We start from the raw sequence: 14,061 nt of genomic DNA on the forward strand, positions 1-14,061 counted from the left end.
CAACGTCAAACTCTAGCGCCGCATGGTGGAGGTGCTTCACCCCCGTCTTCACACAGCGCACAATCACCTGGGATCAAAAGGTCATAGTTAAAGCTGCAGTTGGCAAGTCTGACAGATTGAGGGGACTTAGCCACAATTTTGAATGTTTTACAACTCTCATGCCCCTCCCCCACTACCACCAAGCACCCTCTCATCGAGTTTGTGCTCGTCAGTGCGCACCAGACTGCACCAGACTGTGATTGACAGTCAGATCTCACACAGCCCTGCTCTGATTGGACCAGAAGAACCGGGAGCTGAGGATTTTTGAAAAACAAATAACTAGGTGGAGGTAGAAGTGCGGGTTTTTGTCTAAAACCGGCTGATTTATGTTGTTCTTTCGGAGCATAGTATTGGTTTCAGTGAATATGATAAAAAAAAAAATCTGCCAACTGCCACTTTTAAAGGTACACTATGCAGGTTTAGTTATTTTTGGCGACTGTAGAGCTCCCTCTAGAGTCGCAATATAATTATATTTTACTCTGCTGTTGTAAAAAGCAAACTTCTCGTGACTTATCTCCCCTGTACACACAATGAAAATGCTTTTGTTGTGGAAGTGAAGGATTAACAACAGGCAAAAACTATCTCTATAGAGCTATATCTACTAACAAGGTAATGTTTCACGATTGTCGCGAGATTTGTCGGGCTGCCATTCTTGCCGTTCTGTTTAAAAACCACACACACCTTACATGCACATAATCACATATTCAGTACACATCACATAAACAAACACAAAGTGATGCCATAAAAAGGGATATAAAGTGGGTGGCACAACGTTATCATTACCAGTGAGCAGGCTGTAAAACAGCGCCAGAATGTGCTAAATAAGCACTACCATAGGTCAGTGTTATACCACCTCACAATCTCACCCTGCAATATTATATCGTATCTGACCAAAATGCCCTCTCTACCAGTTGCATTAACAGACATAAGTGGGCATCAGTTCCGGTATTCTGAGCAATTTATATTTGAAGGTGCTCATTGTTTTATACCCAATGCCAATATTTTAGATGTTTTAGTGTCCGGTCATTTTTGGGGAGAAATTCTGCCCATGTGTGTTTGTGCTACCATGGCGCCTGACCTTCATGTTGTCCTGGAGGTAGTGCGTGGAGCTCCCGTTAGCGTACGCCGTCTGGACCACGCCCAACTGCAGGTCCAGTCCAGCCTGCAAACAACATGCAAACGAGAGTTTTAAGACTTCATGGGACATTGTTACAGAGGTTACAGGGGGTGCGTGTGTGTGTGTGTGTGTGTGCATGCATGCACATACTGTCTGTGAGGGTATATATGTTTACCTTAGTAAGCAGCTCTTTGATAAAAGTGCTGATAAGTGTGGCAATCTTGTCTCCATCCAGCAGGTGAAAACGACCTTTATCATCATTGTAGTAATAAACGATCCTGTCGCCATCACCGTCGAAGGAGCAACAGCGTTCCCCAAGTCCCATCTCCATACCTGAAGACAGGAAGAGAGGGAAAAGAGTCGAGGAGAGAGATTAAGAAAGAGAGGAAACAAGAGAACAGGAGAATGGAATGAGATCTATGAGAATCAGAGTCAGAGAATCATCTTAAGCAACCTCTGTCTGAGTGCTGAAGGGAGGTATTTTTTTCAGGTAGTGATGGGCAATGAGTTAGAGTAAGCACATGGAGTCATTATATAGAAGTGAAATGAGTGATGCTTGCTCTTTTGTAATGTGGGAATGCACAAACATCTATATATAAGCCTATAACAGGTACTGGATACAGACCGATGCAAAGGAAAAAGAAAAACACATCATCTTCTATGCTCCCAAGGTGATTTAATAGGTACAACGTTTCAACCACAGGTACATTCCTAAACGTTGCACCTATTAAATCACCTTGGGAGCATAGAAGACAGTGTGCGGATATTTTTTTTCTTTTTCCCGATGCTTGCTTTTTGTCATCAAAACTATAAAGAGCCAACTGCTTGACCAGCAAACACCACATGCCCAGGGAACACAGTAACCAACATGCCACACTGATCTGCCACACAGGCACATGACTAATACAGGCCTTTGGTAAACAAACGGGCAGCAAAAGGTCTGATGCTAACTGGCTGAAGCGAAGCCTCTACAGTCTGACCACCCCCCCGGGTGTGTCCACACCTTGTGGTGCGCCCTGTTGGACTTTGACATAATCCGCGCCACAAAGGTGGTTTAGCTTCCCCGTCGAGCCGTCGTTGGTGAGCAGGACGGTCAGCTGACCCTGCAGGTATGGCTCCAGAGCCTTCAGCTGCAACGCACCGATCCCGTTAGCTCCGTCCACACGCAGCGGCTGACGAGGACGTGCCTGGCAGGGTCAGTTTTATACACCGAATCAAATATAGGCAAATTCTTACACTTTTGTTCTATATGTATTGATGAAATGCTGGAAACACTCATGGTAATTACAACAATCATAATCGTCAGACTCTCACATTCTTGGTGATCTTGATGAACGCCTCTGAGAGTTTCTTGTAGTAACCCTCTACACTGATGTCACCATAGCGACCCTGGGTGTTCTGACAGCACACAAGGTAGTGCAGCTGAGGTGTGATCACCAGACCAAAATCTGATAGGAGGATAGAACAATCAGTCAATTAATCAAACAACCAATCAGCCAGTGTAAAAAACAATTAGTTCAACTGCATCTTAGTAGTCAGTATGAAAGTGGCCAAACTAACCTTGACAGTGTCCACCTAGGGCAGACACTCCATCTTGGACTGCCTGTGACAGGCTCTGGCTACTGGGCCTGGGAAGTTGGAAGTTGCTCAGCCAATCAGGTTAGCCATTACTTGTGAACTCCTAGCTGATGTCTGTAGTTCTGCATACACTAAAGCCAAGCAGACACTGTGCAAGTTTGCCCCAGATTCAGTCGGGGGCAACTTTACAATCGAGCTGAATTCCCATGCGATATGTTGAGCTGTCAGAATGTTTTGTGCAGCTTACAGTGTGACCAGTTGAATGCACAGTGTGTGCACTGCAATAATAGGTGATGTGTAGTGTGAGTTACCATGTCGTTCACAACTAAAGCAAATGCACAGTGTCTGCCTAGCTTAAGTAGGTGTGCTCTCAGCTAAAAATATCCAAAACACAAAACAGTAGCACTGAAAAAACTAGATCACACACACACACACACACACACACACACACACACACACACACACACACACACACACACACACACACACACACACACACACACACACACACACACACACACACACACACAAAGTGGGGTTGCAACGTTGTGAGATTATGGTACAAGTTATAAAGTTGTATAACCTCAGAAATATAATTCCATACAGAAATATCAACCCTATACCAATACAGACCTGAGCATGAGTGAGCAAAAGTAAGTTGTGCAAGAGTGACAAAGTAGCACATGTTAAATTGATAGTGCATGGTGTCAGGCAAAGCAAGCAAAGGTAATTCTCAATAATTACTGAAAATGTACTCCTAGTGATAGACTCCTAGAGATAAAAATGGCTACTCAGTGTCTGGCTATAATGTCTGAGTACCTGGTGTCTCTGCCGACAAACACACTGGCACTGTGGTCCATGTTGATGGCCTCCCTCTCGATGATATCCCTGAGTGCGGTCACTAGGCCATCCTGCTCAGCATTGGCCAGCTGTGTAGCGTAGCCTTCCCATGCCATCTCCAGCATCTCCCCCATGGGGTCAATCAGTTTCACCCCGTTATCCTCCTGCAACACACACACACACACAGTCACCTAGGATGCTCTGGGCTGGATCTGAGTTCACACATGCATGATAAATTATTATTCATGACCAAAACCTCACCTACAAACACCAAACTCATCTGACTTATCGACATATAAAAATAAAAGACAACACCAGGCTAGATAATGTACCTTCCACTTTAACTAATCAGGATCAGTTACGAGGATGCCATGGTAATCCCACAAGATAATAATTCCTAAATGATCTCATAATTGCCATAAAAAATTAAATATATTTTTCCCTGAGAAACTCTGATGTTAATGACTTGAGTCTAAGGATAGCTATCTTATGGTAAGATATGCACTGTTAAAGGGACACCAGGCAAGCCTGATGCTTTTTCTCTACGAAACTCCCCCTCGCTCGGTCTGAAGCTCTTTTCCTTTTCTTTGCGTCTTCCGTCAAGGGTTTTCGCTGCTTCTTCGCCAGCTCTGCCATTATACACACGTTTGCAACAATCTCTAGCGTTTCGTTAGCCTGCCTCTGTGCTGTAAACTGATCCTGCTTCGGTCGGCGGGTAGGATACACCGAACTTGCAAGTGGGATATTCTTCCTACAGGCAGTAGGGGCGGGCGAGAGAGCCTTCATTCGCCCCGTAATGAGTCATTTAACCATATACCGACTTACGAAGATGATTAATTAGCACAAAAACGTTGCCTGGTGTCCCTTTAAAACAACTGATTGTGAGACATAAGGACTGAATGCTCATCCTCCCCATATAATAGGAGACTATAACTGGGAAAAAGAAAAAAAGACTTTGTCTGTCTAATGCAAACTGCTGTTTCAGCATTTCCTCCAGCTGCTAGTAGAGGAAGTAAAAGACGCCTCACATGGACTTAGCTGTCTCACGTCTTCCAAAACATAGTGTTTACCCCCTACCTTTCCTTATGGCACTAGTAATCCTTTAAATAATCCATGTCTCTGTGAAACTCTTTGCAATGACTGAATGAATGAATTTATGAAGGACTGAATGAATGAATGAATGAAGGAAGAAATGAATGAATGAATGAATGAATGAATGAATGAATGAATGAAGGACTGAATGAAAGAATGAATTAATGAGGTATTAACTGCTCAACTGTTGAACACTAAACAAGCTGAAGAACACAAACAAGCTCGATGACCATACCTCTGGGTTGTGTGAGGCGGTAACCATCACTCCTATTGTGGCCCGAGTTCGAAGGGATCGGAGAACGGCCAGCAAGCCCATACGGAACATCACATGGGGCAGCTGCTTGGCGTTGGTACGGAACCCAGCAGTGCCATACTGAAGAACTAGTCCTGCAGGTTTAGGGTACTGGGCCGACTTCTGGTACGTTGCCTCAAACTGTGCCATAGCTTGAAGAAAAGAGAGGAAACAGTGAGGATTTCTGTTACTTTAGGCTACCCCTCCCCCAATTGATGTCCACATAGGAATTTAAATTTTTTTTCCTTTACAACATAAATGTAACACACACACACACACACATCTCTACAAATAGGTTGATGCAGATGTATCCTGTACTCTTAAATGTGTAATGAAGGCAATATGACACTTTGTCCCATACACAGTCAAATAGCCTACACAGCAGTACATTACCAATTTTGTTAGATCAATTTAAATCTCAAATTTTCACCCCACCTCAAAATCTGTGACACTTGTCTGTTTCTTTCAAACCAAGAGGCGCACACAAACAATAACATTACAAACCTTGTGCGCGCGTGTGTGTGTGTTTCAAAGGCATTATTAGGTGAACATTTATTAAAAACAGATTTAGAACAGATTTTATCGAACATGTTATCCAAATGTCTGCGGAATATCCATAGCCTGCTGACCTTAGTTTACCGAAACAGTGTCCCCTGCCTTTGCGAATTCAAAAAATACACAAACGCCCCTCAGAGACGAAACGCAAAAATCATGTACATACTCTAATTAATAATTTAGCCTACACAACACAACACTCCAGTTCCCATAATAACATATAAAACTATGTGGAGTTTAGACTAGACTACACTACTACTACTAGCCGCCTACTACTAGGGTTACAAAAATGAATGAAAACATGAATACATTTGTTTGTAGAATCAATCTTACCATCTGGCTGTTCAGACAAAAGTTACACAGCTGTTCGGACGGATAAGCGTATATGTACTATTCCATAGTCGCCTACTGTTTCTATGCGATGATGTGGGAGTTATGATGTGGCCGCTTCCTGGTTCGGTTTCTGTCTTCTTCCTTCTTCAGATGAGACTTCTTCTACTGTGATTTTGATTGGAAATACCGCCATCTTCTGGACTGAGGTGTGAACTGTGAACTCATTGGGATGCCAGTTTTATCTGAACCAGTCCTCTACAAACTGCATAAATACATAGCCTACTTAAAAGCTGAGCATACACATTGCTCTACCATTCCCTTGTCAACCTAGAATTTGTTAAATGATAACAATTTGTTGGAACCTTGGGTCCATTTATCCCCCTTTTTAAATGGTATAATATTGCCATGTGAAAATGTTGTTTCTGGTTGCACACCATATTTATAATGTAAAAAGAGTGTAATTTGTCCATCAAATTCAATCAGATCAGTTCCAAACAATAAAATATAGACCTAAATGAATATTTTAACAACAGCTCTTTTTGTGTGTGCACAACTTTATTTTTTCCATGGTATAAGATGACCTTTTCATGGAATTGCCCATATGCTATGTAGACTATACAAAATAAAAGGGGGGGAAAGAAAAACAAACAAACAATAACAGAATAAATCCTGTTTGCAAGCTGAGTTTTAGTATCACTCGCTCTTTTTAAAAAAAAAATGTATTTATTTATTAGTATATGTTTTTGGCCTTTTATGCCTTTAATTGACACAATAGTAGAGAATGACAGGAAGTGAGTGGGAGAGAGAGTCGTGGTGGGATCCAGAAAGGAGCACGGGGCGGGAATCGAACCCAGGTCGTCGGCGTATGGTGGATTACGGTCTTGCACCTTTTTATTTCCCTCAACACCCACATGTGCTGGAACCAAAGTGAACTTTACACAAACATTTTTTTTTTTAGTTAATATACAAATTTGTTGATTTATTTCCCCTAGCAGGTCTTACCTGCTTGCAAATTTTCCACTCTGCATATTTGACAGGGAGGATATGGAGTCTAAGCAGATGACTATCTTGTGGCTCTACTTTCTCTATAGCCTGGTCAGGACCACAAAGATCTCCTTTCAGGGAGATACTAGTCTGGAACCCCATCATTCACTAACATTTCCAGCGGTCGGCAGATTACCTGCCCAATCAGCGACAATAGGGGATGACACTATATAGTTTGAAATAGAAATTGGCTGTGGTAAACAATAGTAGCAACGCCTGCAAACATCAAAAATTGCAGTCAGTAGAATGTCTACATTTATTTACAGGTCCACTTACATTGTTTCCTGACTGCATTGATCCCTGATGGACCAATGATTTCAAAGTTAAGCTATGTCTACGCCCGTCATCATGTGTAGTGTTGGAAAGGTTTCCCAATCGTGAGTGACCTGACTCTATTCACTTTGTGAAAGAGTTTTGTTTACCAGGCCACTTCCTCTGCCCATTGCAATGCTAAATAAGGAAATAACGGCCATTATTTCAGCTGGGAAGACTGAGGTGATCTTTTTTGGATGTTAACACTGTATTTGGGGATGAAGATGGCTGCATCTGTTTTGGAACTTTGAATGCATCTGTGTTGTCATACATGGTTTCTTTATACTGTTGACATTTTGATATATAACTCTAGATTTATTATTTTATTTAATTATTTTTAGATTAGATTCAACTTTATTGTCATTGTGCAGAGTACAAGTACAGAGACAACAAAATGCAGTTAGTGTCCAGAAGTGGAAAAAAGCGGAAAAGTGCAATGTGAACAGTAAAGGCAGGTAATGCAGTATAAACAGTACAGCATAGTGCAGTGTACAAGTATACAGTTATAGTCTGGTAGGAAGGGGGGGGGGGGGTCACCTGCACCCGAAAGGTATATTTTTTAACCTATTTTTTGTAATCCTTAAGGTGTCTAGTAAAGGAATTTTGATGTTCCCCACACAAATTATTGTCCCATATGTGATTTTTTGTATCATCTTTTGCGTCCGTCAAATATGTGTATATATAGGGTATAAGAAACCCCCATTGGAATAAACTGAAATAGAAAAAATTGATTCCAATCAAAGGTCCAATCAAAGGTTGGGTCAGATTACTTTGAAATGTAATCTATTACTGACTACAAATTACATGGCAATATTTGTAATCAGTAACGTAATCAGTTGGATTACCAAAAACATGTAACGTAATCTGATTACTTTAGGATTACTTTTAGATTACTTCAATAAATATGTCCCTTAAGTAAAATACACCACTACTGAATTGATGAAAGAATTCTCATTCTATCTTTCTCTTTATTATTTCATTACATCTAAGAAATCTCTTTGCTCTGAGTAAAGCATTCCTGTGTGAATTAACTGATCTTTTCCTCCAAAAATCTTAATGTAGTCCCTTGTTTTAGTGTTACCATTTACTTTGAGGTCACCAGGTCCCATTGTCTGAAAAACACCCAAAACTAATACATTTCTATAGCTATTCTCCACTTTGGGGGTGGTGTTTTGGTGGTTGAAATTTTCACCCCATCCCAAAATTGATCACTTAGTCGTCATGGATGTGATCATGGATCACTATTCTCCAAAGATGCACAACTCAGCTTAACCTTTATAAGGGCACACCTGGACAATGAATTTAGCTATCGCTGGATTTGTTTGACCCAGAGACATGGCCTGAGATTAAATGACACCATGTCCATTTCAATTGTGGGAGTGAGAAAATTATTCCTTTGGGATGTTTTTCAACCAGGGGGACCTGATGACTTTCTCAAAGTAGGCTAAATGGTAACACTAAAACAAGAGGCTACATTAAGATTAGGAGGAAAAGATCAGGCAGTGTGCCGAGAGACCTGCCCCAATAGTAAATAAGTTAGTAAGTATAGATACTCTGTTGATCCCATGAGGGAAATTTGGTCTCCCAATCCGTGAATTAGTGAAGCACACAGAGCACACAGTGAACACACAGTGAGATGAAGCACACAATGAGTACACAGTGAGGTGAAGCACACACCAACCCGGAGCAGTGAGCTGTCTGCTACAGCGGCACTCGGGAATCAGTGAGGGGTTAGGTGCCCTACTCAAGGGCACTTCAGCCGTGGATGTGGGCATGGGAGAGCAGTGCTCAACCACTTCCCCCGCCCACATTTATTCTACTGGTCGGGGATCAAACCGGCAAGCCCGAAGCTTGTCAAATTAAAAGATAGCTAGGCTATCATAAAACAGTTGCATTGTTTGCATGATAAAATGTAATCAGGTAATCCCCAACATTTGATTTTTGTAATCTGATTACGTAATCCAGCTTACATGTAATCCGTTACTACCCCACCCTGTCAAAAGGTCAAGGGCAATGATGTCTATTCAACATATACAGCAGGTCTTCATAATCAATATGTTGCTCCTCGTCTTCTTCACCATCTCCATCCATCTCCTCGACTGTTTCCTCCAGCAAGTCAGTGAGTGAAGTGGGAGGATATCCACAAAACCACATGGTTACAGGGTACCCTCTTCAGTCTTTTCCCAGGCCTGGCCAGGATCATGGGGCTTGGGACATCAGAATATCGGTGGGGCTGCTCTCTTCTAGATGGCCAGACGGTGGTTGACACGGAAACGGGGGCTGTTTACATTTGGTTGTAGCAGAGCCCGTTTAGTTGTAGCAGAGAATGTAGAACCGCCACTTTCGGGACACTTCCGGTTTCTGAACTGGTTGCAGTTCCCGTTCTGGTTCCACGTGAGGGCGCTCACTAATAAGTGCAGAATGAATGGAGGTCTATGGAGCTGTACCCCTCAAAATCCACTTTTCTCGGGATATAATTTTCCCCCCAGAAATTTGAATGATGCATTCAAAAGAGGGCGCAGAGAAAATACACACCACTGAGTAGGCCTATTATATTTTTTGAGTCACTTATTTGTTCTAAAAAGCCTTTCATAGACCCCTTATTCGTGATCGCCCCTAGCGGAACTGCAACAGATTGCAGTTACAATGGAGTGATCCGGGTCTCCGTAAACGGGCTCTGGTTGTAGTCCTTCCACGAGACCTTCTTTTACTGTCTATGCTTCAGGCTCAAATATTGAGCGGAAGTTTATATGCGGTTGTGAGGTATCTGAAAAAATAGTTCCACAATAGCAAATAACACGGCTGGAAATCATACATTGCGCCAATATATATTTGTTTTTAATAATCAGTGAACACCACTAACCACTCGGTGAGTTGCACAGTTTTGAAAACGAATGTTAAGGGTTGTTTTAAGGACATGTTTGTGCATGCCCATAGGCAGCCACTCTGAAGCAGTAAAGGCGATCCAAAACAAGTCAGAAAAGTCGAGACAGGACCAATCGTCAAAATGTCGGTGTCCACCACTCTAGTTCATCCAAAACAAACCAGAAAAGGGACTCAAAGTGCTAAATACCGGAATTATCCTTTAACAGTATCAAAGGCTTTATATATGTCTATGAATAAGATAAAATTACTATCTGTTAGGTAGGCTACTCTCGATAGGAGTTGAGATGTCCTGCTCACTTCATGTTACGCTTAAAAATATATATTTTGAACAAATGATTTAGGCTATTAGTTTAATGTTTTATTCATCTCTGCAATACAAGTAGTGATTGACAATTTAAACAATGAATTTAGATGTATTAGCAACTGATAGCCTGGCTCTGTCCTCCTGCCGTACTTCCGCTCAATTTTCATTTTCCTTCAGTATGTCATCTGGGTTTGTGGTATATTCGTGGGTTTTTAATAGAGAGCTGCATGAAAGAGTCTGGATATTTCCGGGCTAGACAACTGATGCTATAGAATGCAGATCATAACACGTTACATTTGTAAAAGATTTAATAAAAAATAAACACACATATAAAAACCATCCAATTGATGTAACTACACATAATATGACATGGAGAAATGCAAAGAATGAAAACAAAATTTTGACATTGTTGACATCCAGTCACGAATGGCAGGACAGACCAGGACAAATGGACGGTCTCTGTACTGCCTGAACATCCATAGACAGACAGTACATAGAAGAAGTGAATACCCACTGATGAGGAGGATGGACTCCCAGACAGCTCAGGAGAGCAGAAAGATGGAGGTCAACGGCACCAGCAGGAACAAGAGGTTTTTCCTGATGGTGCCAGCACCGTTACACAAATCCCCCAAACAGCAAGTTGATTCAGTGCAGTCTTTGTCATTGTGAGAGGTACAGCCATAAGTGGTCACATCTTTATCACAACAGGCAACAACTAGAGAGAGGAGGAACCATTTAAGTGACAATGCAAGTTTATCAAAATGGCAGAGAAATAAACAATATTACAGTGTAGTACCAAAAACTAACCATTTTTCAGACAACGATCAGAATTTGCAGGGCAGTTGATTATTCCATAAATTTTCTCTTTAAAGCCGTAACATTGTAGAAAATCTAAGAGGAAGCAGAATACGTTAATGTAGAAAACAGAAAGGTGATGTGATGGAAAAAAATGCCTTGAACAATAAAGAAAACAACATATCAAGCAGCTTTACTACCTACGCCTTATAGAAGTGAAAACCTTTATTTTATGCATATTCACTTAACTTTATACAATACTTTATGTATATTTTACTTTAAAAGACTCAGAACATAGTTAGGCATAAAACTCTAACATAGCCCCGGCACAGGATAAATGTGAGTTTACGATTCATCAGTCGGTGATACAGCTACGTTTAGATTTTCACGGACCATAGATCAACCAGGGCTTTGAACCGATTTTTTTTCCCAATCGGTTCGTTCCGAACAGAAACGGAATTCTGTTCCACCAATAAATTGACGTTCCCGAACCGGTTAGAACAAAAAAATACTGTTCCCGGAACGGTTAATTTCGTTCCTGTCAGCTGTTTAATGCTATAGAATTATGTCACATCTTTCTCATCCAGCATAAACCAAATGTAGCCTAATAATATTACAACCATTATTACATAATAATAATTATATTATTAATAATAATAATAATTAAATAGGCCTACAATTATTTCAAATGTGTAGTTTATTGTTAAAAGAGAAAATTTCCACACAAACGTAACGACATTATTAAGACACATGGTTATGTCACTCGGGCAACAACAAATTGCAACTGTCGGGGGAAAGGCCATCCAGTAGGCCTAATGTTCGCTAGTCCATCATTAACGTGGAGTCGACAAATATAGCTATTGATATTGTGTTTGGAATGAGCGTTTTAATTAACGATGAATCGTAATTTACCTCTTATTTAAGATGTGGAGTGGAGACTTCGTAATCCACCGCTCTCTCTCCATTCAGTCAGCGAATGTCTGATGTGATGTCACACAGGAAGTGAACCTCAGCCGTCATGGTAACGTGCGCAGGAAAATAATATTTTTTTTTTAGTTAATTAGGCAACGAAAACTTTGAGGAATGAAATAAAACCGGTATTAACCGGTTACCATTATTTTTAAATAAGTGTTCCTGTTCCAGAACATAAAAAATAATAACGTTTCCGGTTTCGTTTCTGTTCCCTGTAAAATACAAAAAGTTCCCGGTTTTCGTTTTCGTTCCTTGAACCGGTTCAAAGCCCTGAGATCAACCCATTAATATGGACAAAATTATTATTAGGGCTGTCAATCGATAAAAAATTAATCTAATTAATTACATACTCTGTGATTAATTAATCTAAATTAATCGCATATATAATTTTTGCTGTGAAGGTATTTTAAATATTTAAATTCAAATGAATCATGGAATAATCAGCATTAGTGACATTAAAGTTCAAAAAGTCTTTTATTATTATTTTCACTGTTCAAATAATTGCCATAATAATCTATGATATATGATATGACCTTATATGCTGAGGAAATAAATTCAAATGTGCTTCGGGAAGAAGTTTTTTTTTTTCACATACAAGGCATTTCAGGCTACAGATATAACCTAGGGGACACAATGAAAATTAATTAACACTCCCCTCAATGTCAACACTTATTTCTTCGCATTGATGTGCGACTATAGAGTTGATGAACTCCGGTGATATGCAAATTCCTTGCTGCAGACATTGCAGAGGACTTTATTTTCAACACTTTATTTTTTATCAACACCATCAGGCCATTTTTTAAAAGTAAATGTTCCAGTCAATGAAATTAATCAGTTATTTTGACAGCCCTAATTATTATTATTATTATTATTATTATTATTATTATTATTATTAAAAGAGCAGTTAGGTGACTGCAGACCTACAGCCCTGTAATATCAAGCAAAATTAAACCAAATTCCAGCGTGTGTGTTCAGAGATCCAGATTTGAATTACATTGTATCAGTAATTTTGAAGTCATGTGAGCAGATACTGTACACACAGATGGCTGCTGGATGGACATGCACATCCATACACATAATTATGCAAACAAAGAAATGATCAAATAGATGTCCATTACAGATGTGTGTTACCTCCAGTAGACAGCATGCTGGCCAGGATAAGCATGATGGACGCGATCTTCAGAGACATCTCAATGTGGATCAACACAAACACTGAAGCTTTAGATGCGTTCCACCTGGTTATAATACCTCTCACAGAGAAGAGTTTGTCCCTTGTATCGCGGGGAACCAATCACGATGTATCTGATATAGGTGGGCCAGAGGCGAGCTAAACAGATGACAGTAGGCCTAGTGTTATCCAATTGCGTGCAGTGAGATTTTCAAATGCATGCTTGGTGCCGCCCCTCGAGTTGGGCCATTACATTATTCATGGTGAGACCCTTAAGCTTTCGGATTTGGGCCTGGAATCTCCAGGCTAGGACCATCACAGAGAGACTTTTTAAAGATGTGAAATGTACAACACACCACTATCTGAAAACAAGTGCAATGTTTGTGTATGTTCACAGGACACAGGACACAATGAGGCATATCACAGCGTACCCCAACAAACAAAACATGCAAGTAATTTTAGCTTTTCATCAGTGTTGAGGGCTCGGCCAGAATGTGGACCTGCCATTTGCTGCCCCCCCCCCAAAAAAAAAAACCTCGACTCCCTTGGAGAGAGTATTAAATGTGTAATTAAGTATGTCATGCCTTTGCTAGAATAAAGATACAATAAACGTTCAAAGAAATTAGGAGAAAACAAAGCATATGCCGTTTGAAATCCACTTTGACCAGTAATATCAAAGTTGAGCTGACTAAAGTGTGATTGAAATATAACCTTGCTTAAGCAAAATGTAATCA

General features: G+C 40.6%; 1 protein-coding gene and 1 long non-coding RNA gene across 6 annotated transcripts in view; both read right to left on the reverse strand.

The window, feature by feature from the left end:
- Positions 1-5,979, reverse strand: part of pgm3 (phosphoglucomutase 3) — a 10,952-nt gene extending 4,973 nt beyond the window's left edge. The window contains exons 1-9 of the mRNA XM_076272585.1: positions 5,847-5,979; positions 4,902-5,110; positions 3,554-3,738; positions 2,717-2,784; positions 2,471-2,604; positions 2,160-2,343; positions 1,332-1,489; positions 1,118-1,201; positions 1-67 (exon numbers count right to left, since the gene is read on the reverse strand). The exon at positions 1-67 is cut by the window's left edge and continues 32 nt beyond it. Coding sequence (XP_076128700.1) covers positions 1-67; positions 1,118-1,201; positions 1,332-1,489; positions 2,160-2,343; positions 2,471-2,604; positions 2,717-2,784; positions 3,554-3,738; positions 4,902-5,108 — 1,087 coding nt within the window. The 5' untranslated portion in view covers positions 5,109-5,110; positions 5,847-5,979. The remainder of the gene's footprint in view (positions 68-1,117; positions 1,202-1,331; positions 1,490-2,159; positions 2,344-2,470; positions 2,605-2,716; positions 2,785-3,553; positions 3,739-4,901; positions 5,111-5,846) is intronic.
- A 4,454-nt stretch (positions 5,980-10,433) lies between these two features.
- Positions 10,434-13,436, reverse strand: LOC143109183 (uncharacterized). Of its 5 annotated transcripts, none has more exons than XR_012983831.1 (4): positions 13,291-13,436; positions 12,100-12,167; positions 11,200-11,283; positions 10,434-11,107 (listed from the first exon to the last, which is right to left on the reverse strand). It is a non-coding gene; the product is annotated as an uncharacterized LOC143109183 (long non-coding RNA). The 5 variants fall into 5 exon arrangements; XR_012983829.1 differs by having other exon boundaries at positions 12,100-12,195; XR_012983832.1 differs by having other exon boundaries at positions 13,278-13,436.
- Positions 13,437-14,061: the final 625 nt, after the last annotated feature.

This window comes from Alosa pseudoharengus, unplaced genomic scaffold (assembly GCF_046254945.1).
Source record: "Alosa pseudoharengus isolate Yale_2024_CS ecotype anadromous, Long Island Sound unplaced genomic scaffold, YU_APseudo_1.1 YU_APseudo_1.1_scf_7, whole genome shotgun sequence".
Lineage (NCBI taxonomy): Eukaryota > Metazoa > Chordata > Actinopteri > Clupeiformes > Clupeidae > Alosa > Alosa pseudoharengus.